Below are 25,814 nucleotides of genomic sequence, written 5' to 3'. Positions count from 1 at the left end.
AGGCCACCCTGACCGAGCTGGTTCGACCAATCTACACGTAGATTAAAATCCCCCGTGATAATTGCTGCGCCATTTTTACAGGTCTTAGTTATTTCCTTAGCCATACCTAAGTGAACACATACAGATGAACCAACAATGACTGGTATAATGCAAAAGGATGTAATATATAAAAAGTAAAAGTGGGGGGGAGGAAGAAAGAGAGAGAGGAGAGACCTTCAAATAGAGTGAGCATTAAGGCCTTTCATGAGGCCTGATCCCTTACCAGCATGAAAAAAAATCACTGAGGAGGAACAAAATAGCACCTTTTAGATTCAGAAGGCTATTAGATAGAGGCAATACTTACCAGGAAAAACATCCTCTGCTGTAGGCCTTTTTTGGTAAGTTTATAGAGACAGCCTTCACGAATGAAGTCCTGAAGGGAAAGGAGGTACAGAATTTATAAATTATATTTACACAACATTCAATCTCCATGCGAGTACTGACTCTGAAGACCATCATCATCGCTAGACCATAATATCCATCCAAAAGGAGCAGGTCCCCTTTGCTACTGCAGCCTCAAGCCCACAGTGTCATCACTAATTCTCTCGCCATTAGAATGATATTAAACTCAGGCCCTCTCTGCCCTAAGTGAACATAAAAAGATCAGATTCAAAGGAGACCAGGGAGGTTCTCCCTGATGCCAAAACCAATTTGGATCCTTCAATCAACACCAGCAAAAAGACACCATCTAGTCTTTATCACACTCAGGTTTGAGAGATCCCGTTATGAACAAATTTCAGATTTGAGCCCCCTAAAAGCCTCATCTCAGTGGCAGTCCCTTGCAGACAAAGATGACTTTCTTCCACTCTCACACTGAGTCTGTAGGTGGCAGTACAGACCGACACGGCTTCCGCAGGCTCTGTTACACTTCTTCCCAACAAAAGCACAAATCTCACTACACAAGGCCTTTGGGAAAGCCTGAGGTTGTGAAACAAACTGTCTAAACGGTTCACCAGACTGAATCCTGAGATGGTAGGATTGTCTTATGAGGAGAGATTGGGTCTGCATTCCCTAGTGTGCAGAAGAATGGGAGGTGGCCTCATTGACACATACATAAATTCTCCAGGGCTCAACAATATAGAAACAGGATGAATGTTAGCCCCTTGGCTGGAGTGAGGAAGTGGGGGTTGGGTCACGAACTAGGGGACAGGGTCTGAGAACAAGGAGCAGGTCTTTCAGAACCGCGGTCAGGAGGAATTTCTTCCCTCCAAGGGTGATAAATCTGTGGAATTCTCTGGCCAGAGGCCTATGGAAGCTCAGTCACTGAGTATGTTCAAGACAGAGATCAAGAGATTTATAGATATTAACAAACCAAGGGATACAGGTAAAGTGCAGCAAAACTGGGTTGAGGCAGATCAGCCACGTGATCGAGTTCAATTGTAAAGCAGACTTGAGGGGCTGTAAGGTCTACACCAGAATACATATGCCTCCTTCTTTTACTTACTCTGCAGTGGAAGGAGGGAGAGAAACCAGTTCACTAGGACCACAGACAAGTCAACAATAGTGACAAGCATCAGAATATTCTGCCACGTTCCTCTTAGAGTCATAGAGATGTACAATACGGAAATAGACCCTTCAGTCCAACTCGTCCATGCCGAGCAGGTATCCCATTTGCCAGCATTTGACCCAGACCTCCCTGAAGCCTTCCTATTCATGTACCCATCCAGATGCTTTTTAAATGTTGCAATTGTGCCTACCTCCATCACCTCCTCCTATACATGCACCACCTTCTGCATGGAAAAGTTGCCCCTTAGGTCCCTTTTACACCTTGGCTATTCACCCTAACTAGGCCCCTCATGATTTTACAAACCTCAATTTCCAAGCTCCTCTTATACCACCTCGAATGAAGCTGGAACCTGTGACAGGACCAGATTAAGCCTGTCATTTTAATCAACATCTTGAATCAGGGGAAAATCAAGCGCTACATATTTCCTGGGGTACTTACTCTTCCTGGCAGAATCAAATTCTCAATGCCAATAAGATCTCGCTGCAGCTCCGTGAGTTTCTGGAAATGCTCCAACCTGATTAAACTGCTGTGTAACTGGGCACTCATGTCCCTGACCTCCTTCAGCGCATCTGCAAATGGAAACCAACAGAACGATTGGTGAAACAGCTACTAAACCCACTGATATGTACCATAGTTCTTCTGTTCTTAAAAGGCAGCAAAGGGTATGCGGGGAAAATGGGAACAGGGTACTGAATTGGATGATCATATTGAACGGTGTAGCAGACTCAAAGGAACGAATGGCCTACTTTTGTTCCTATTTTGTACATTTCTATAGGAACCAATAATTCATAACTGACCATTGCAACTTGTGACTGAACAGGGTATAAGGAATCTTATCAGGCACATCGAATACACCAGAATGAAGGGTATCAGGATATATGGAAATGTCAAGTATCAGATCAGCCATGATCTTACTGAATGGTCATAGGCCAAGAGGCCTCCTCCTCCCGCAGTTCAAAATGTCACATGTTACACTCCACACTACTGCTAGGATTGTGTTTGCTTGTACCTATATAGCAGCAGCATTGCACCAAATCGCCCAAATCCTCTCATTCTCTGGGCACCTCAACTTAAGTCTGCTGACTCATTGAGATCGGTTTAGTACCGTAACCCAAAATGCACTTCTCCAGTGGGTCTTAACTCACAGACTGTCGGCATTATTTGCTGCTGTCTCTGAAACTGCAAGGCCCACGGGAATCTCTGTATCCCTAGTTCACTAGCTTAATAGCCTCCTGGTTGCTTCATTCGCCCTTCCAGCGTTTGTCCAGCTCCTAGACCTTGCCCAGCCATGCGACCAGCATCAGCCAGTTAATATCTATACGCTAACAAGCAAGGCTGCAAGGCAATAATCCAATGCTTTGTTGGCCGTCACTACATGGTCTGACAGTCTGAGTGATTTACTATTTGTAATACACATCACACCAATACAGATTACTGCACTTTGGTGATTAGCCAACACTGTGGTGTTATATATCACGCTGATACTTACTCCTGCAGTCGCTGTAATCTCGATGGTCAGGGCGATACTGTTTGCAGAGTCGCTCTAAGATGAGTTTGTAATGCATCAGCCTCTGGATTGGCTTCAGCAGGAATGTGTTCAGAGGTAAGTAACAGACCTTCTGCAGCTCAAACTCTTTGTAAACACCCTCCAATTTCTTGGATTGCTTGGTGGCTCTCTCCAATTCCATTAGAACTTCATCATATTTCTGTAGATAACCGGTGAACTCCTGACATTTAAAAGGATGAAAGTTCATAAATAAGGTTCATAAATATTCAGTTTTATAAAAAAGAGCGCAACACATTTACACAGAGCTGAAACTATTTTCCATGCCCTATGGGGAGGTAATGTAATCATTGGGCAATTAATCCACGTAATTAATCCCCAGTTTCGAATCCTGCCACGGCATATGGTAGAATTTGAATTCAGTAAAAATCTGGAATTAAAGGTCTAATGATGACAATGAATCCATTGTCAACTGTCAATAAAACCCATCTGATTCACGAAGGTAACTGCCATCCCTACTCAGTCTGCAGTCTAATTGACTCTTAACTGCTATGTGGGATGGGCAATAAATGCTGCTTAGCCAGTGACATCCACATCTCGTGAATGAAGAGAGCAGATCGATGCCTTTAACTGTAGGGTAGCAGTTCAGTCACTGCAATACAATGTCTTGACCAGACAAGGGATGGAGACAGCTCACACATGACTTGTCCTCTTGCTGGGACTTAAGCAAAAGCCATGGGAAGGAGACAGAACTGAAGGGAGCAGGATTCCACAAAGACTGGTGGAAAGGATGGTCTGCTGCATGCTTGTCTCCTACTGCTAACTTTATGCAAACATGATGACGTGTCGATATTGTACCTTGAGAGTGCACATGTTCCGAAGCATAACATCGCCGATTCTCTGGTAGTCTCCTTTCACGTGTGCATTTGACCTTCCTTCCCTGAAAATTAAACATACATGATAAAACACACACTCTGAGCAACTCCTTCTCAGTGAAATCCTGCCCGGAGAGGGTCCAGTGACTTCTGGATTCAATCTTTATGCTTTGGAAGGCCCAACAAACTTGGGATTGAACTGTCCAGTATAGTAACCCCTGGATAAAATATCTCCGTGAACTAAGATTTGGATGGCTGCAGGGAACATTTCCTCCAACTGAAGTAGTTTCTCTTAGTACCTATTATAACATAAATCAAATTATGAAGTCACGCCCGTCTTGGTCAGACAATGCAAAGACAGAGTTTGAATTTAGGATTGATACACTGCACTTGTAGCATAAATGCACATCAACATTACCAGAGGAATAAAGACGAAGGAAGCTATTTTGCCTCCAAAAAACTCATCCAAATAAAAAAGGTGATCTGTTCTCAGGGAGGGAAGGGTCAGAGGCAGGGAGATGGCTCTCCCCTCGATCAGGCACGGCGAGTGAGGCGTTCCTCGCACCTCTCTCCCCAGAGTTCACCTGCAATCCCAGCCAGGTTTGCTCTCGAGCTCCTGTGATGGGAGATACAGGCCATTAACACCAGCAGCAACAGGTATGAACTGCCCACTGAGTCCCTGAATTGGTGGCAGGACAGGAAGATCACCCACCATCTTCCCACGATTTAATTGGAGTGTAAGTGAGGGGGTGTTGAAGTATCCAGCCAGCACCCTTGCTGCCAAACTCAGAGGTACCCGACGCAGTACGTCCTCTCCCAGTTCAGGTGCCACTCCCTTGACAGGGAAACAATGTTGCCTTCCAGCCTGTTTCTTATTCATTTTTAGGTTTATCTTAAAGTCCTGTTGCTTTGAACTTTGTCAGAAATTTTGGAAGAATGATTCTATCCAAAACATTAACCCTGCATTTCTTCTTGTAAATACTGGCTGGCTCACACCATCTTTCAGTTCTTCATTTGTGGTCTTTGTATCAGATTTCCATTAGTTATCATCACAGAATAGCGACAGTGTAGTTGGTAGCCATTCAGCCTGTAGTAATTTGTTTCCTATTTGTAATCTAGACTCAGAGCACAGAAACAGACACCGGTCCAACAAGTCTGCACTGTCAACAACAGCTGACTCACTATTCGCATCCCATTTTCCAACACTTGGCCTTGTGATGATGGTCTCCACTTTTACCACCTTGTTTCCTTGGGAACAAGAGAGACTCACAGTTGGCGCGTTGCCTCCCAGGTGCCCAGGTTCGTGATATCTCGGATCGTGTTTCAGGATCCTAGAAGGGGAGGGGGGCGCAGCCCTCAGTCGTGGTCAACAGAGACACCGACGACATAGGTAGGAAAAGGGATCGGGATCAAAGGCAGAAATTCAGAGAGCTAGAATGGAAGCTTAGTGCTAGAACAAATGGAGTGTTGTCTGTGGTTTGTTGCCCGTGCCGCATGCTAGGAATAGGGAGAGAGAGGAGTTGAACATGTGGCTACTGCGGTAGTGCCGGATGGAAGGTTTCGGGATAATTGGGGCTCATTCTGGTGTCGTTGGGACTTCTATAAACAGCAATAACCTTGGGGGGAGGGGGGTGAAGTTTGCTAATGCTCTGTGGGAGGCTTTAAACTAATTCAGCAGGGGGATAGGAACTTACATTGTAATTTCAGGGTCCAGGAGGTTAAGAGTACTGAGGACAGAAATGAGGTTTCAAGATCGCAAGAGTTCACTAGCAAGCAGGAAGGTGGTTTGAAGTGTGTCTACTTCAATGCCAGAAGCATCCAGAATAAGGTGGGTGAATTTGCAGCATGGGTTGGTACCTGGGATTTCGATGTTGTGACCATTTTGGAGACATGGATAGAGTAGGGACAGGAATTGTTGTTGCAGGTTCTGGGATTTAGAAGTTTCAGTAAGAACAGAGAAGCTGGTAAAAAAGTGGATGTGTGATTTTGAGTGTCAAGGACAGTATTACGGTGTCAGAAAAGACGTTTGAGGACTCGTCTGCGGAGGTAGTATCAGCTGAGGTTAGAAACAGGAAAGGACAGGTCACCCTGTTGGGATTTTTGCATAGGCCTCCGAATAGTTCAGAGACGTATGCAGCATTGATGACTGTCATAATGTTAACTGACAAACCAACTTAATTTTCTTTCTTCCTCTTTTGTATACTTTCAGCATTTAGATGAATTATTCAATGATTAGCTTGCAACAATGTTGATAAGTAAATTGTAAAGCTATAGTACAAGATTTCCCTAAGATAGTCAGGACCCCAAACTGAGGTTGTAAGCTGAAAATTTGGTTTTGTGAGCTGACATAGCAATGGTCACCATGTTGATACACACTTTCCCGTTCCTCCTCTTATTGTCATAGATTTTTTGCACTGACCCTTCACTCAGGAAACTACCATCCAAATTATTGGTCAGCGTATTGAGTACAGTTGTTGGGAGGTCATGTTGTAGCTGTACAGGACATTGGTTAGGCCACTGTTGGAATATTGCGTGCAATTCTGGTCTCCTTCCTATCGGAAAGATGTTGTGAAACTTGAAAGGGTTCAGAAAAGATTTACAAGGATGTTGCTAGGGTTGGAGGTTTTGAGCTATAGGGAGAGGCTGAACAGTCTGGGGCTGTTTTCCCTGGAGCATTGGAGGCTGAGAGGTGACCTTGTAGAGGTTTACAAAATTATGAGGGTCATGGACAGGATAAATAAACATAGTCTTTTCCCTGGGGTCAAGGAGTCCAGAACTAGAGGGCATAGGTTTAGGGTGAGAGGGGAAAGATATAAAAGAGACCTAAATGTATGGAATGAGCTGCCAGAGGAAGTGGTGGAGGCTGGTACAATTGCAGCATTTAAAAGGCGTTTGGATGGGTATACGAATAGGAAGGGTTTGGAGGGATATGGACCGGGTGCTGGCAGGTGGACTAGATTGGGTTGGGATATCTGGTGGGCATGGACGGGTTGGACCGAAGGGTCTGTTTCCATGCTGTACATCTCTATGACTCTATGTAGAGGAAAGGACAGCAAAGATGATTCTGGATAGGAGCGAGAGTAACAGGGCAGTTGTTATGGGGGACTTTAACTTTCCAAATATTGACTGGAAATACTATAGCTCGAGTACTTTAGATGGGTCAGTTTTTGTCCAATGTGTGCAAGATGGTTTCCAGACACAATAAGTAGACAGAGCTGAAAATGTGTTGCTGGAAAAGCGCAGCAGATCAGGCAGCATCCAAGGAGCAGGAGAATCGACGTTTCGGGCATGAGCCCTTCTTCAGGAATGAGGAAAGTGTGGACACACTTTCCTCATTCCTGAAGAAGGGCTCCTGCTCCTTGGATGCTGCCTGACCTGCTGCACGTTTCCAGCAACACATTTTCAGCTCTGATCTCCAGCATCTGCAGTCCTCACTTTCTCCACAATAAGTAGACAGGCCACATTGGATTTGGTACTGGGTAATGAACCCAGCCAGGTGTTAGATTTGGAGGTAGGTGTGCACTTTGGTGATAGTGACCACAATTTGGTTATATTTACTTTAGCGATGGAAAGGGATAGGTTTACACTGGAGGCCAAGAGTTATAACTGGGAGAAAGGCAATTATGATGCGATTAGGCAAGATTTAGGATGCATAGGATGGGGAAGGCAACTGCAGGAGATAGGCACAATTGAAATGTGGAGCTTATTCAAAGAACAGCTATTGAGTGTCCTTGATAAGTCCGTACCTGTCAGGCAGGGAGGAAATGGTTGAGCGAGGGAGTCATAGTTTACTAAAGATGTTGAATCTCTTGTCAAGAGGAAGAAGATGGCTTATGTTCGCATGAGATGTGGAGGCTTGAGAGTTACAAGTTAGCTCGGAAATACCTAGAGAGAGAGCTAAGAAAAACCAGGAGTGGACATGAGAAATCGTTGGCAGGTAGGATCAAGGAAAATCCAAAAGCTTTCAATAGGTATATCAGGAATAAAAGAATGACTAGAGAAAGATTAGGGCCAATCAAGGATAGTCGTGGGAAGTTGTGGGTGAAGTCAGAGGAGATAGGGGAAGCGCTTAATGAATATTTTTCCTTAGTATTCACACTGGAAAAAGACAACGTTGTCAAGAAGCATACTGAGATACAGGGTATTAGACTAATGGGGTGAAGGTTCACAAGGAGGAGGTATTAACAATTCTGGAGTGTGAGAAAATAGATATGCCCCCTGGACCGGATGGGATTTATCCTAGGATTTTCTGGAAAGCCAGGGAGTAGATTGCAGAGCCCTTGGCTTTGATCTTTATGTCGGCATTGTCGACAGGAATAGTGCCAGAAGATGGGAGATTAGCAAATGTTGTTCCCTTGTTCAAGAAGGGGAGTAGAGACAACCCTGGAAATTATAGACCAGTGAGCCTTACTTCAGTTGTGGGTAAAGTGTTGGAAAAGGTTATAAGAGATGGGATTTATAATCATCTAAAGAGTAATAAGTTGATTAGGGATAGTCAACACGGTTTTGTGAAGGGTAGGTCGTGCCTCACAAACCTTTACTGAGTTCTTTGAGATGGTGACCAACAGGTGGATGAGGGTAAAGCTGTTGATGTGGCATATATGGATTTTAGTAATGCGTTTGATAAGGTTCCCCAAGATAGGCTATTGTACAAAATATAGAGACATGGGATTGAGTGTAATTTAGCAGTTTGGATCAGAAATTGGCTAGCTGAAAGAAGACAGAGGGTGGTGATTGATGGGAAATGTTCATCCTGGAGTTCAGTTACTAGTGGTGTACTGCAAGGATCTGTTTCGGGTTCACCGCTGTTTGTCATTTTTAGAAATGATCTAGATGAGGGCGTAAAAGGATGGGTTAGTAAATGTGCAGATGACACTAAGGTTGGTGGAAGTGTGGATAGTGCTGAAGGATGTTGCAGGTTACAGAGGGACATAGATAAGCTGTAGAGCTGGGCTGAGAGGGAGCAAATGGAGTTTCATGTGGAAAAGTGAGAGGTGGAAGAAGTAACAGGAATGCAGATTACTGGGCTAATGGTAAGATTCTTAGTAGAAGAGCAGAGAGATATCTGTGTCCACGTACGTAGATTCCCTGAAAGTTACCACCCAGGTTGATAGGGTTATTAAGAAGGCATACAGTGTTTTAGCCTTGATTGGTAGAGGGGTTGAGTTTTGGAACCACAAGGTCATGCTGCAGCTGTATAAAACTCACGTCCGGCCACACCTGGAGAATTGCGTACAGTTCTGATCACCAAATTATGGGAAGGATGTGGAGGCTTTGGAAAGGGTTCAGAGGAGATTTACTAGGATGTTGCCTGGTATGGAGGGAAGGTCTTATGAGGAAAAGGTGAGGAACTTGAGACTGTTTTCGTTAGACAGAAGATTGAGAGGTGACTTAATTGAGACATGTGAGATAATCAGAGGGTTAGATAGGGTGGACAGTGAGAGCCTTTTTCCTCGGATGGTGATGGCTAGCACGAGGGGACATAGTTATAAATTGAGGGGTGATAGAAAAAGGACAGACGTCAGAGGTAGTTTCTTTACTCAGAGTAGGAGGAGCATGGAACACACTGCCTGCAACAGTAGTAGACATGTCAACATTAAGGGCATTTAAATGGTCATTGGATAGGTATATGGATAAAAGTGGAATAGTGTAGGACAGATAGGCTTCAGATTGGTTCCACAGGTTGGCGCAACATCGAGGGCCAAAGGGCAGTACTGTGCTGTAATGTTCTATGTTCTAAAGACAACATTAGTAAACAGCAAAATATTTGGATGTGACCACGTTGCTATTTGTGGGAGATTGCAGAGTCTAATTTAGCTGCCACATTGTCGACAACAGTGACCACACTTCAAAAGATATTTCATTAGCTGTAAAATACTTGACGACACCTAGTGGTCATGAAAAACTATTTGTCAAGAAACAGCATCGGCCCCTGTCTATAAACTTCACCAGCAGACTGGAGGAAGTGTGTGTGTTATATCTTCTCCTTGGAGGTCAATTCAATTCCTTAATTAAAGCTCCCCTTGGGGCGGCATGACGACTCAGTGGTTAGGACTTATACCTCTCAGCATCAGAGTGCCGGGTTCGATTCCATTCTCGGGCTTCAATCTACGTGGAGTTTGCATATTCTCCCCATGTCTGTGTGGGTTTCCTCCAGCTGCTCCAATTTCCTCCCACAGTCCAATGATGTGAACGCTGGGTGGATTAGTAATGGGAAATGCAGGGCTTGGGTAGAATGCTTTTCAGAGGGTCGGTGCAGGCTTGACGGGCCGAATGGCCTCTTTCCGCACTGTAGGGAATCCATGGATTCTATGATTCTGACAGACAGTAAAAGCTCTTCATTCTTCAAAAGGAGATTCAAAAGCAAAGCCAAGGGAGGAAATCAGAGGATGTAATCCCTTTCAAGGATTATCCATCACTGCACTCCATATCTCAATCGCAGTGACAGTGCCTTCTGGCAACTGGATTGCAACTCTGACCTCTCTGATGTTCTAGAAATGGGCTCTTGTTGTTTCTCCTACAACTGTATCATTGTAAAATGGTTAAGCTAATAGACGAACCCTGAAGACAAATTTCTAAATCAATACAAAGAAAGACCTATATTCAAAAACAAAGAAATTCTTTATAAGTGTTACGCAGAAAAGGTCAAAATGAGTCAGTACATGACATTAGAAGCTGAAACACTCAAACATTTTCCACAGGTAAATGTTGAAGTCATCACACATAGTATAAACCTGTCTCTGATGCTCAGTTTGTTAAGCAACTCTGACATGTAGGTCAGAAACACTGAGGGATCTGACTGGAGGAGCAAGAATCCTGTCAAAGTAACAATGTTCTGCAATAAAAATAACTCACCAAAGAGCCAGCCTCTGTTCAACCTCTTTCAAAAATCCACGATGAAACTCATAAATAGGGTCAATGTTGGAAAACAACAGGGTCATTAGTCCTTCTGGCATTGCATTCTCTTTAATAACAGCACTTCTGAACCACTAAAAGCAAAAGGAAAGTATCTGTATTAATAAATCACCAACTGTCATTTTGGGATGTCTTGAGGTATGAATATGATAATGACCTGATTTTTTTTTATAATTATGTTAGCTGAGGGTTACATACAAATTCAGGAATCCATTGTTCTAACTCTCCATGAGTACGATGAGATCATAGAATTTTACAGTGAAGGAGGAGGCCATCTGACCATTACATCTGTATTAGCTCCTAAAAGAGCTACACAACTAGTGCCACTCTCCAATTGTATCTTTTTAGCCCTCTAAATGCATCATTTTCAGATATATCTCCAACTCTCTTTGGAAACCTCATTTGGAAACCGTCTGCACCACTCATCATGTGGTATGTTGTGACATTAGAGAGAGTGGTAAAGACTGGTAAATTTCTTATCTTGAATAAAGTGAGAACTGCAGATGCTAGAGATCAGAGTAAAAACTGAGGTGTTGGCAAAGCACAGCAGGTCAGGCAGCATCCGAGCAACGGGAGAATCGACGTTTTGGGCAAGAGCCCTAATGAAGGGCTTTTGTCCAAAACATCAAAATTTCTTATCTTGCAGAGCCTAGAGGTGATGATATGGCTGTCTCAAGTGAACTTCACAAAGTTATAGAAACATGGATCTTTTTCGTTCATAAAGAATTGCCTGACCAAAAAGAGGCGCACCTCATTTTTAGACTGATTCAATTATAATACACAAAGCTTAAAGAACAAGGAACAAAGAAAATTACAGCACAGGAACAGGCACTTTGGCCTGCCAAGCCAGCGCCGGTCTAAACCCATTATCTAAACCTATCACCTATTTTCTAAAGATCTGAATCCCTCTGCTTCCTGCCCATTCATTTATCAGTTTAGATACATCGTCAATGGTGCTACAGTTCCTGCCCCTACCAACTTCACTGGTAGGACTGAACCAAGGGTACTGTGCTGAAGTGGAACACATTTGAACTGTGATTTCTTTGTCCATAACATAACAACTTGCATTTATCTAGCACCTTTTGATAGGATCGTGAAGGCGGCATTTGGTATGCTTTCCTTTATTGGTCAGAGTATTGAGTACAGAAGTTGGGAGGTCATGTTGTGGCTGTACATGACATTGATTAGGCCACTGTTGGAATATTACCTACAATTCTGGTCTCCTTCCTATCGGAAAGATGTTGTGAAACTTGAAAGGGTTCAGAAAAGATTTACAAGGATGTTGCCAGGGTTGGAGGATTTGAGCTATGGGGAGAGGTTGACTAGGCTAGGGCTGTTTTCCCTGGAGCATCAGAGGCTGAGGGGTGACCTTATTAGAGGTTTATAAAATCATGAGGGGCATGGATAGGATAAATATACAAAGTTTTTTCCCTGGGGTGGAGGAGTCCAGAACCAGAGGGCATAGGTTTAGGGTGAGAGGGGAAAGAGATAAAAGAGATCTAAAGGGCAACTTTTTCACACAGAGGGTGGAGCGTGTGTAGAATGAGCTGCCAGAGAAAGTGGAGGAGGCTGGTACAATTGCAACATTTAAACGACATGTGGATGGGTATATGAATAGGAAGGGTTTGGAGATATATGGGCCGGGTGCTGGCAGGTGGGACTAGACTAGGTTGGGATATCTGGTTGGCATGGACGAGTTGGACCAAAAGGTCTGTTTCCGTGCTGTACTTATCTAGGACTCTATGACACTCTCCAAGACAGCGCATTCTAAATCCTAACAATTCTGGGTAAAGACGCATTCCTCGTTGCACTCCTAGCTTTCTTGTTGACAATCTTGAAATTGTGACCCCTTGTTACTGACATAGCAACTAGTGGAAACAGGATATCCTGTTTACCCTATGAATAATTTTGAACACCTCAATAAGGACACCTCTTAATCTTCTCAAATTATTTTTCTTCTTTTACACCCACCTGAAAAGATAAAATGGATCCTGGCATAACCTTTCATTCAAAAGACAGCACGTCCAAACAGTGCAGTACTTGCTTGCAGTGACATCCTGGATTATGGCTCAATTCTCTGGAGTGAGGCCTAAATACACTGCCTTCTGACTCAATGATTGGAACTATTCCTTGTTGAGCTAGAGCCAACAATGCAGCAACAAAGCACCCAAAAGCTAGCAAGAATGCACTTGAGAATATTTCCAAACTGAAGGAGACAGATAAAGCCAAGAGAATCCCCTTACCACAGTGATGACTTCCAAATCCTTCAGGTACGTCCTCTCTGTGGTCAGGATTTCTTTTGCAATGAAGTAAGCCTTGTCAGCTGGGCAACGCTGTTAGAAACAAACCTGCCAGATGTTAAAATCTCATCGCAGCAAATCGTCCTCAAACCACAGGTTATCTCAGGCTGCCCACAAATTATCGCGGGTACACTCGAACCAGCTGTGAACAAAAGTACAACTTTTCCCTCCATTCCCAACCCCTGTCGGAAGCAGAAATGATACTGGAACAACCAGCAGCAAGTCCTATTCCCTCATTGTTTTATCAGAACAGTCCTTCAGAAATTCAGACCCATGATTATTCACTCATTTCCTCAATCGTATTAGGGGAAATATCCATTGTTGACAAAGGAACAAAAATTAATAATAATAACAATAAAGAATTAGGAACTACACCCCATGATCCTCTTGTACACTATGATCTTGACTTTAACTACACCAATTGCCTTTCCCCCACAAGAGCAGAGAGAACGACTTAGTTGCCCTTTCTTTCCAAAAGCACATTATCACATCAAAGTAGTCAATCGTCTAATAGGATCCAGACCTTGACGGTGGGGAGCCCGGGGGTGGCAAAGAGATATCTTTAGGTGCATTGAAGGATGGGGAGACAGGAAACGTTAGGCAATGGAGGCAGGTTCATGGAGAACAGTAAAAAATGGGGGCAGGGTCACGGGAAATGGAGACAATGGTTTGAGAATCAACCAGAACGCTGAAGAGGTTCCATTGGAAATAAATCATTTGAAATCATTTAGCAAATCTGAAAATTTATATAAATCCTATTATAACAACATTATTCTCTGGTACGATGATCATGATGAGCCACAAAGAACGTGGACTCAATCTCTGATGTGTGCCGAGTTAGGTGACTTATGGCCAGGTAGTGGTCATGCATCCAGGAGAAAGCGAAGACTGAAGATGCTGGAGATCAGAGTCAAAAGGTGTGGTGCTAGAAAAGCACAACCGGCCAGGCAGCATCCGAGAAGCAGGAGAGTCGACATTTCGAGAATAAGCTCTCATTCCTGTTGAAGAGCTTATGCTCGAAACGTCGACTCTCCTGGTCCTCGGTTGCTGCCTGACTGACTGTGCTTTTCCAACACCACACCTTTTGACTCTGATCTCTATCATCTGCAGTCCTCACTTTATCTTAGTGATCGTGCATCTACTTAGTGGAGAAAACAACACGATAGCCAGTTGCTGTGAGAAAGCTTAGATGCAGACATCAGAGGAGGCCTGTTGGAGCTGCCACCCAGCACTCTCAGGCGGAAAATGGGCCTTTTACCGAGATGACACCAGGCATTACAGACAAAAATTATATACAAGAGTCCGGAAAAGGAGGCGAAGAGGAGAAAGGGGAAAATAACAATTTTCTCTTGCACAAGGCTGTTAGGAAAGATGGAAAGAAAGATCCAAGTTCTATAGACTGTTCCATGACTCCAAGCCACCCGACATAACCAATTAGATTTCTGGAATAGTAGTTACTATGGTAATGGAGGAGACACAGCCATTTTGTGCACAGAAAGATCCCACAAGCTGTAATCTGATAATGGCCACACAATCTGCTTTAGAGATGTCAATTGCAAGACAAATGTTGGCCTAGTCACTCTGGGAATAACAAAAATTTCCCTGCTCTTCTTTGAACTAAGTCCCATGGGATCTTTTAGATCCACACGCAAGGGCAGGCAGGGGCTTGGTTTAATGCCTCAATACAAGATGGAGAGGAGTGTCTGACATAAAAAGCAATGAGTTTTGTCTATTAACCTCAGATATAACATTGCAGTACCAGTGGGAGACTCCCTTCCTCTGACAGCATCAAACCTGACACACCAGTTACATGGTTGCAGCCTGTGACTTTATTTTTCAGCACCTTGTCACACTTAGAGTCATAGAAACGTGCAGCACGGAAACAGACCCTTCGGTCCAACGCGTCCGTGCCGACCAGACATCCTAAATTAATCTAGTCCCTTTTGCCAGCATTTGGCCCATACCCCTCTAAATCAATCTTATTCATGTACCCATCCAGAAGTGTTTTAGATGTTGTAATTGCACCAACTTTCTCTACTTTCTCTGGCAGCTTGGTCCATACACACAATACTCTGCATGAAAATGGTGTCCCTTTTAAATCTTGCCCCTCTCACCATAAGCCTACGCCCTCTAGTTCTGGACTCCCCTACCCTCAGGAAAAGACTTTGGTTGTTCACCCTATCCATGCCCCTCATGATTTTATAAACCTCTGTAAGGTCACCCCTCAGCCTCTGACGCTCCAGGGAAAACAGCCCCAGCCTGTTCAGCCTCTCCCTATAGCTCAAATCCTCCAACCCTGGCAACAACCTTGTAAATTTATTTTGAACCCTTCCAAGTTTCACAACATCCTTCCCATAGGAAGGAGACTAGAATTGCATGCAATTTTTCAACAGTGGCCTAACCAATGTCCTGCACAGCTGCAACATGACCTACAAACTCTTATACTCAGTGCTCTAACCAATGATGAAAAGCATACTAAATGCTTTCTTCCCTACCCTATTTACGTGCGACTCCACTTTCAAGGAACTATGAACTTGCACTCCAAGGTCTCTTTATTCAGCAACATTCCCCAGGACACTTACCATTTAGTGTATAAGTCCTGCCTTGATTTGTTTTTCCAAAATGCAGCACCTCACATTTATCTAAATTAAACTCCATCTGTTATTCCTCAGCCCTTTGGCCCATCCGATCATGATTCCATTGTACTCTGAAGTAACCTTCTTTGCTGTCCACAACACCTCCAATTGTGGTGTCATCTGCAAACTTACTAACTATACTCCTGTGTTCACATCCAAATCATTTATATAAATGACAAAAAGTAGAGGACCTAGCACCGATCCTTATGGCACTCCACTGGTCACAGGCCTCCAGTGTGAGAGGCAATCCTCCACCACCACCCTCTGTCTTCTACCTTTGAGCCAGTTCTGTATCCAAGTGGCTAGTTCAACCTGTATTCCACGTGATCTAACCTTGCTAACCAGTCTCCCATGACGATCCTTGTCAAATGTCTTACTGAAGTCCATATAGATCATGTCTACTGCTCTGCCTCCATCAATGCATTTCATTATTTCTTCAAAAAAAACTCAATGAAGTTAGTGAAAAATGACTTCTTATGCACAAGAGCCATGTTGACTGTCCCTAATCAGTCCTTGCCTTTCCAAATACATGTAGATCTTGTTCCTCAGGATTCCGTCCAACAGCTTGCCCAGGCTCACTGGGCTATAGTTCCCTGGCTTGTCTGTACCACCTTTCTTGAATAGTGGCACCACGTTAGCCAACCTCCAGTCTTCCAGCACCTCACCTGTGACTATCGATGATACAAATATCTCAGCAAGAGGCCCAACAGTCACTTCCCTAGCTTCCACAGAGCTCTCAGGTACACCTGATCAGGTCCTGGGGATTTATCCACTTTTATATCTTTTAAGACATCCAGCACACCTCCTCCTCTGTAATATGGATATTTTTTAAGTTGTCACCATCTATTTCCCTACATTCTATACTTTCCATGTCCTCCTCCACAGTAAATATTGATGTAAAATACTCGTTTAGTATCTCGTCCATCTGCTGTAATTCCACACATCAGCTGCCTTGCTGATCTTTGAGGGGCCCTATTCTCTCCATAGTTACCGTTTTGTCCTTAATGTATTTATAAAATCCCTTTGGATTCTCCTTAACCCTATTTCCAAAGTTATCTCATGTCCTGTTTTTGCCCTCCTGATTTCCCTCTTAAGTATACTCCTACTGTCTTTATACTCTTCTAAGGATTCACTCAATCTCTGCTGTCTATACCTGACATATGCTCCGTTCTCCAGTCATCCAGCATTCTCTACAACTATCAGACGTGCCTTTCACCCTAACAGGTACATACTGTCTCTGGATTCTCGTTATCTCATTTCTGAAGGCTTCCCATTTTCCAGCCGTCCCTTTACCTGCGAACATCTGGCCCCAATCAGCTTTTGAAAGTTTTTGCCTAATTCTGTCAAAATTGGCCTTCTTCCAATTTAGAACTTTAACCTTTAGATCCAAGTCTATTTTTGTCCATCACTATTTTAAAACTAATAGAATTATGATCACTGACCCAAGTGACACCTTAGTCACCTGCCCTGCCTTATTTCCCAAGAGCAGGTCAAGCTTTGCACCTTCTCCAGTAGGTACATCCACATACTGAATCAGAAAGTTTTCTTGTAAACACTTAACAAATTCCTCTCCATCTAACCCCTTAACACTATGGCAGTCCCAGTCTATGTTTGGACAGTTAAAATCCCCTACCATAACCACCCTATTATTCTTGCAGATAACTGAGATCTCCTTACAAATTAGTTTCTCAATTTCGCACTGACTCTTGGGTGGGTGGGTGGGGGGGTTGGGGGCGGGACGGGTCTATAGTGGAGGCAGCTAGCTAAAATTCTTTGCTCAAGCAGTTTGGAATTTTGTCTGAAGCAGCGCTCTGACTCAGGAAAGCAATAATAAATGATAAAATGATGGACCTCTAACACACTCCAAACAATAATTACATTGCACACCTTCCTCCGGTCGTCGTCTTCATCATCCACCCTCGTACTGCCTGCATCGCTAAGAATCGGACTCTGCAATGGTGACTGAGACTGACTGGGCAAATCCAGGTTGGACACCTGGGATCCAGGAAGTAGCACATTCAAAGGACTCCTCGTGGTGAGAGGAGACAGCTGCAGGCTGTCGATTAAACTACCTGAAACAAATTCAAAACACAAACGCAAGAAATAAAATTCAAGGGACATCTCTGTGATATAAATAAATCTGAATAGGCCGGCACAGGTGAGGGGGCAGGAGAGGGGTGTGGTTGCGAAATTGATTGGTCTGTAAAATCGAGAATGCCAAACTTTGGAGGGTAAGGATTCTTTCTGGAAGACAAACGTATTGTTTATATTAAGATTTCACTTCAGTGTTACATAGGGAGTGATGTAGGGATTTAACAACTAGCTCTGTACTTCCAGAAAGCTCATGGTCATCACTCCTACTAACTAGGACAGACTCAGGCACCTCCAGCTCCAAAGTCATTGCTTTGTGAAGGCTGTTTGTCTCACTCTAGCGTCCATTCTCCTATCCCCATCTAATTCTTTTTAATCACTTGCAATGTTTAGCCTCTACCACCCTGCCTGATACATTGTTCCATTTATTTTAAATTCATCTGTCACGCATTTCTATTAGTCTCCCCTTCGTCTGCTGATGTGATCATCTGAGAATGCTCTTAACTAACAGAGCCACTGTATCTGCTCCCTTCCATGGCTGTAAAACCAGGAGCACAATCCCTTCTCTGTGGTTGACTTTGTAACTCTTCCATATCTGCAGATCTGTGATCTGCTTTCACTTTAGCTGTTTCTGTCACAGTCCCACACAGGGAAGGAGAGAGGTCACCTATCCGTGAGTCTTCGTTCTGTAAATGACACCAATAGTTCCTGATATTTTAAAACTATGTCTCCTTGTGGCAGGGGGGAAACAACGTTCTCTCCAACTTAAGGTGAGTTTGAGGGAGTTTTTTTTGTCTCAGGAATTTGTCTTTGGAACACAACACTTCTAAACATGTAGTTTCTGTGGGACCTGACATGTTGAGGATGCAGTGTCTCATTGCAGACCAATCTGTTGTCTTCATGTTGGGATCTCTCAAAGGGCTCAGTCCAATAACTCAGTCCTCAAGTCTACATTCGGTCAACAAATGAGAGACGAGACTTTTAAAGTTAAATTTGGAAGCAAATAAAAACAAAATTGATAAAAATAAATGTTAGATACTCCCTCTCAGCTTAATATGCTTTACATTTACAAAGTAAAAGCTACAGTGTACATTTCACGTTTCTTTTAAAACATACAAAGCTACTCTACTTTCTAAAAAAAAGATAAAATATACTTGAATAAAATGTTTTAAATTTGCTCTCCAACATTTCTTTAAACAGCTTCAAAAACAACCAAAGAGAGAGCACTCTGTTGGGAGAAGCTGGTGTAGAATTAATGTCACTGGACGAGTATTCTAGAACTCCAGATCTATACACTGGGGTCATGACCTTTAAGATCACTGTGGCAGATGATGACATTCATACTCAAAAAAAGCTGGAATTAAAACCAGTCTACTATCAACCAAGAAATTAATGCTGACTGTCATAAAAGACAATCTTGACAACTAATGTCCTTAAGGGAAGGAAATCTGCCTCCATTACTTGATCTGGCCTACATGTGCCTCCAGTGCCACAACAATGTACTTGACTTTGTAAGCTGCTTCCGAATGATTTAGTAAGCCACATAATTGTTTCGAAACTATTGCATGGTCTGAAGGAAGAGAAATGAAACCAGACAGACCACCTCACATCTACCTAAGCACCGGAAACACTAACAGCAATGGAATCCCACTGGCCCTGCAAACGACACTGACACACTTTTACTCATGGAATTGATGTTCCAGATACCGCCATCCCTGATTGTATCCTCTCCCACCCGGAGAGGTGGCAGCACAGTGGTATGCCGTGGGAGTCTTCAACATTGACGCTGCACCTCAGATTCTCATGGCATCACATCAAAAAATAGACAAGGGAACTTCCTGCAGGTTACTACAGGCTGCTGCTCATCTAGTCTGTCAGACAGTCTGCTATTTTTAGCATAAGTATTGTTAAGGGGGTACTTTGTGAGTATGACAGGACTAGGTGGTTGTTGGTGCAAGCAATACATATGTCAATGCCTGATGATCTGTCCAGTTTTATTTCTCTCTTTATACTTTGGAGTTGTTTTGAAACAATTGGCAAGAGGAGAGGCAATAGCCTAGTGATATTATTGCTCAACTGTTAATCCAGAGATCCAGGTAATGTTCTGGGGAATCCGTGTTCGAATTCCACCACAGCAGATGGTGGAATTGGAATTCACTAAAAATCTGGAATTAAGAATTCTAACGACCACATCAGCATTGCAGAATGTCAGGAACAACTCATCTGGTTCACTAATGTACTTTAGGGAAGGAAACTGTCATCCTTACCTGGTCTGGCCTACATGTGACTCCAGACCCACAGCAATGTGACTCACAATTGCCCTCGGGGCAACTAGGGACAGGGAATAAATACTGGCCTAGGTAGTGATGCCCTGATCCCAGAAATGAATTTTTTAAAGACTGGCATTTAACTGATGATGTGGACATTTGCCCAGGTATGTTCTGTATCCAAAAAAAGGACAAACCCAACCTGGCCAAATACTGCCCAACAGTCTACTCTTGACCATCAGTAAAGTGATGGAAGGTGTCATCAACAGTGCTATCAAGCAGCACATGTTCAGTGACGCCCAGTTTGGGTTCTACCATGGCCTCTCAGCTCCTCACTTCACTACAGCCTTGGTTCAAACATGGACAAAAGAGCTGAATTCTCAAGGTGAGGTGAGAATGACAATGCTTGACATCAAGGCCATGTTTAGCAATGTGTGGTATCAACAAGACCTAGCAAAACTCCAATCACTGCGTATCAGGGAACAGACTCTTGACTGGAGTCATACCTGGCATGGAGGAAAATGGTTGTGGTTGTTAGAGATCAGTCATCTCAGCTCCAGGACATCCTTACATGTCAGGCCAGTGTCCTTGGCCCAGATATCTTCAGTTGCTTTATTGACGACCACCCCTTCCATTCTAGGTCAAAAGTAGGGATGCTCACTGATGACTGCACAACATTCAGTACCATTTATGACTCAAAATACACAAATAATTCATGCCCAAATGCAGCCCAACCAGGCTCAAGTCACCAATGATAAGCAATATGGACTGCCAAAAAGAGGCAGGCAATGACTATCTACAACAAAAGAACATCTAACCACTGCCCCCTTGACATTCGCTGCCATTACCATCACTGAATCCACCACTACCAACATCCTGTGGTTTACTATTGACCAGAAACTGATTTGCACCAACCTACATTAATACTGTGACCACAATTGCAGGTCAGAGTAACTCACCTCCTGACTCCCCAAAGCCTGTCCGCTATCTACAAGTCAGAGTGTGGTGGAATACTCTCCATTTATCTGGATGAGTGCATCTCCAGCAAAACTTGAGGAATATGGCACAATCCAACACACAATCTGCTTGATTATCACCACATCCCCCACTTAAAATTCATAACACAGATGCTATTCACCATGCAAGACTGATTTGACACCACTATTAGCCACATAGATATCATCCTCTCATAAGGTCATCAAGCTGAACAAGCTGGAATGTCTCTGACCACACTGTTTAAAGTTGAGAGTGTGGCACTGGAAAAGCAACACACTCTCAAATCTAATCTCCAGCATCTGTAGCCCTCACTTTCTCTCACAACTGTTTAAAGGCATCACTAACTTTCAAATTTGTTGCTGATTGACTCCTACTCGTGTAGTCATGAGTATCAGTGTTTGGTGCTTTCCAGGAGGAGAAAGTGAGGACTGCAGATGCTGGAGATCAGTGTTGAGAATGTGGTGCTGGAAAAGCACAGCAGGTCAGGCAGCACCTGAGGAGCAGGAGAATCGAAGTTTTGGGCATAAGCCCTTCTTCAGGAACGAGGGCTTATGCCTGTGGCTTATCCTGATGAAGGGCTTATGGCCGAAACATCGATTCTCCTGCTCCTCGGATACTGCCTTACCTGCAGTGTTTTACCAGCACCACACTCTTGACTTTGGTGCTTCCCAGCATTCTTCAGTAAAATCTACAGGGAGTGACGTGATACATATTGAAGGTATGGACCCGAGCTCAAGGTTTCTGTCATAAGCCAGCTGCTTCCAGACGTGAGTAGATTCCCCCTTGGAATGCACGGAGAAGCACATGCTGCTGGAAGAGGGAGGAAATGGCAGTGCTGGAGAAGAGGGATCTCCCAGGTGGCCATATCTGACAACAGCAATCAGGAAACAATTATTCAACTGAACCTGAGTGAGGAATAATGTGCAAAATGTGTTTGTATCAGAAAGGACATCCCTGCTGCAAACTGCCACTCGGTTCAGCTAAGAACAGACCCCAGGAGGAGATCGGCACTATCAATGGTGGTAACTATTTGTGTGACTGGCTCCTTCTGTCCTGGAGCAGGGCAGAGATATTTGTAATATCTCCCTGCTCACCATGTACCATTGCATAAGGAAGGTCACTGATGCTGTGTGTTCAAAGAGAGATAAGATCTTATTTGCACAAGTGGGGAGAGTTGACAAAGCAAACACATCACTTTGCAAGAATTTCAGGTTTTGCAACAGAGTCAGGCATCATTGACTGCATGTGCATCATAGTGTGGGAGCTACGTATAAACCCTACACTTTATCACAACTGAAAGGGATTTCGCAACCTCCAGTTGCTGTGACCACACCCACAGGCAGGACTTCACACCATTGCAACACCCTGTTAGCAGTCATGATAACCTTCATTTGTGCCAGTTTGTTATGCCAGCTAGATTTTAAGTCACCAGACAAGTCAAAGCAAAGAATGGAATGATCTTTAGGGGTAAATACTGATCATACACTGGTGACTCTGAGGTTCGCAAACCATTGCAGAATACTCCACAGCTACACAAAAGGTGACAGAGTAGACCACAGACATGCTGAAATAGCACATGCACTACCCGAGCCTCACTGCAGGACTCAGTGGCCTGCGACATCCTGCACAACATCTCATCATGATTTGAAAAGTGTGGCGATGGAAAAGTACAACAGGTCAGACAGCATGCAAGGAGGAGGACTGACATTTCAGGCATTAGCCCGTCATCAGCAATGTATCATCATGATGGGTCTATCTCAACACCAAGTAGCTGACAAGCCGGAAGCGATGGAAGAGATGGGACAAACTTGCCAAGCCCCCTACGGAGAAAGTGAGGTATGCAGATGCTGGAGATCAGATTCGAGAGTGTGGTGCTGGAAAACCATAGCAGGTCAGGCAGCATTCGAGGAGGAGAAGTGACGTTTCGGGCATAATCCCTTGATCAGGAATGGCCTCTATAGGGCTGCCCATGAAGCACTCATCAAACTGCAAATCCCCATTCATCAACAGGCTCTCAGCTTACCTTCCCTCTGCTCCTCACCATCAGATTTGGTGACTGAAGTAACTCCATAACGGCTGGTATCCCATCACAAAGTCACCCCTTATGTACACTTGCATAGCACTTGACACTGGTCCGGCTTCCTCAGAGCCAGCTCTCAGAGTGAAGAGACCCTCTGACCTCCCTGTTTATATCTGTCTTCCAGGGCTCCCTGATTGAGGCTGTTAACCTGATCCAATCAGGGAACTCATATTCTATGAGGCCCACTTGGCTAACCTTATTACAATCATTACATCCCTCCCCCAAGTCCCAGAACTTAGGCCTGTTCTTTCTTTAGGTTCTCCTCGGGTTTTTCCGCACCAAGTCCGGTTCCTCCAACACAGCCTCGGATACACGTACCAGATCGTAGCCCATTTCCCACACTCAGGGCTTCTCAGATGTAACTCATTCTCTTCTTCAGGCTATAAAGGCACAGAGGCTGCGAAATTCACCGTGTCCACCTCAGACTCTGACAGAGAGAACCAACGGGTTCCAAACTGCCAGGGTATGTTTTGCACCATTTGCGATTTGCAGCTTTCATGTGGTCCACATGCTTGTTCAAGACTGCCTCACCCACCTGAACTTTATATGTCACTCGGCCCGACCTCTGTGCAAACTATGCCTCTTACCCATGCAGGGTCACTGCTGTGGTTTCTGCAACCAAACTTCCTCCCTGAAGTAAATTATCTCTCTCGCTTAGGGGTGTCTTGTGTCAGACGTTGGCATTTCTGATGCCATTTCACCCTCCCCACTCAGGTCCAGGAAAATCAGATTTAACCTGGTGCAGAATGTTCTCCCCATTGGCAACTCTGCTGGAGCTATCCCTGTAGTTACATCAGGCATGGTCCGATTTTCAAATAGGAACCAGGACTGTTTGGTATTTAGTGAAACTGTAGGTTGTTTCTTTAAGCCTGCCTCCAAAGTTTAGACTGCTCTTTTTGTCAGACCATTGAATGATGGATGGTATAGAGCTGTCCTTATATGCTGAATGCCATTCAACTTTACAAAATAGAGTTCAGTTTGTAAATGATGGCCTGTTTTCGATGACCAACACTTCCGGGATCCCGTACGTTGCAAAAGATGTGCACAGCTTTTGTATCATCGTCCACATTTGACACTTTAGGAGTCCACAATGACTAAGAACATTGCGCCCATGAAAAGTCCAGCACAGTCGACGTGTATCCAAGTCCAGGGTTTAATAGCCATTCCCACGAATGTGTGGGGGAGCTGCTAGCACTCTGGCAATGCCTCACCAACATGGCTATATCTGTATCCAATCTTGACAAGGTCTTCATTTTGGAAACCCCTGGATGTTCCTATGGAGTTCAGCCAGTATCTAGCAACAAACATTGCTTGGGCCAAATACTCTTGCTCCCCATAATAAAATGCCATCCTCTACATTGATCTGTGTCTAAAAAGGTTTTAATTCTGCTTGTGACGGCCCTTTTGTTTCACCCCATTACCACCAGCTATTTTAGTTTTGCCAGGACCAGATCGTTTTGCATTCATAGTCTGATACTGTCAGCAGTGACCAGGAGGGTGTCCAGAAAGTTTGAAACCACAATGGACTCTTTCAGAGGTAGCTTAAGGCATCCACATTTGCTACTTCGCCTCCCAGATGGTGTTCCAACTTGTAATTGTAAACATTTACAATGAGAGCCTATTGCTGAATTCAAACTGAAGCTATGGGCCTTGTCCACTTTGAGTAGCACTGGCAGGGTCTTATGGTCTATTACTGTTACAAATTTACATCCGTAAAGGTAGTGGTGGAACATTCCCACATCAAAGATGACCACCAAGTATTCCTTCTGTGGCTGATGCAGAGAGCAAATATGCCCAGATAAAGTTCAGGAAGCGCGCTATTGAGCCTCCCTCTCCATTGGGCCATCTATGAGCCAACACAAGCCTGATACTGTACTGGGAGGCATTGCATGTCAGCACCCAATCTTGCTTGGAATCGTAACGTACCAACACCTTAGACAATGGTAGCTGCTTCTTCACTTCCCTAAAGACTATGTCTTGGCTATGAGACCATTTCCAAGGCCAACCCTTTTTCAATAATAAATAATAGGGTGCCAGGATGGAGGCCAACTTACGTGTGAACTTTCCATCATTATTCACCAAGCCAAGGAAAGACCTATGGTCCGGTTCAGACATGCGAGCTAAGGCACCGTTCATCGCCCTCACTTTGTCTTTCAATGAGTGCAATCTGGTCTGTTGACTCTGCAGCCCAAGTAGTTCATTTGAGATACCTGGAACATGCATATATCCCATCTAGAGCTCATACCAAGGGCTCGTGCCTAGCTTGGCAATACATTTAAGGTTTCTGTCCAAGTTAAGTGTTCATTATCGGTCTTCCCTTTTATCTGTATGCCATCCAAATAAATGGTGTCCTGGCATAGACCTTGTAAAATGTTCTCTAATCAAAAAATGTTCAGCCAAAGTGAATCTTTCTCAACCAATTTCATCCCATCAGGCTTGGGCCCGAGACTTTTACTCAATTAAGTAATGAACCAGCTGTTTCTCATACAAGACTAGAAACAATATTGTACCCTTAATCTGCAAAGGTTCCCCAGTATAGAGTCTCGTCCATTTGAAACCTTACATAAACTTAAGAAAGGAAGTCCAGCACAAATTTTGTTAAAG

At 43.9% G+C, this 25,814-nt stretch overlaps 1 protein-coding gene across 9 annotated transcripts in view; it reads right to left on the bottom strand.

Annotated features, from left to right (window-relative positions):
* The window catches only part of farp2 (FERM, RhoGEF and pleckstrin domain protein 2), a 184,658-nt gene that overhangs the window by 33,237 nt on the left and 125,607 nt on the right, over positions 1–25,814 (bottom strand). For all 9 annotated transcript variants that reach the window (XR_015759241.1, XM_087993882.1, XM_087993874.1 and 6 more), the window contains 7 exons: positions 17,664–17,848; positions 13,084–13,173; positions 10,781–10,914; positions 3,909–3,990; positions 3,036–3,273; positions 1,985–2,115; positions 344–412 (listed from right to left, as the gene is read on the bottom strand). Coding sequence is in view for 8 of the 9 variants with exons in the window: in XM_087993882.1 (XP_087850008.1) it covers positions 344–412; positions 1,985–2,115; positions 3,036–3,273; positions 3,909–3,990; positions 10,781–10,914; positions 13,084–13,173; positions 17,664–17,848 (929 nt within the window). In the remaining variant the exon portion in view is untranslated. The remainder of the gene's footprint in view (positions 1–343; positions 413–1,984; positions 2,116–3,035; positions 3,274–3,908; positions 3,991–10,780; positions 10,915–13,083; positions 13,174–17,663; positions 17,849–25,814) is intronic.

Source organism: Chiloscyllium plagiosum, unplaced genomic scaffold, assembly GCF_037043375.1.
Source record: "Chiloscyllium plagiosum isolate Xiang-an unplaced genomic scaffold, Cpla_swu_hap1 HiC_scaffold_13, whole genome shotgun sequence".
Taxonomy (NCBI): Eukaryota; Metazoa; Chordata; class Chondrichthyes; order Orectolobiformes; family Hemiscylliidae; genus Chiloscyllium; species Chiloscyllium plagiosum.
Note: the sequence above shows the minus strand (reverse complement) of the source record. Positions and strands in the feature narration are given on the sequence as shown.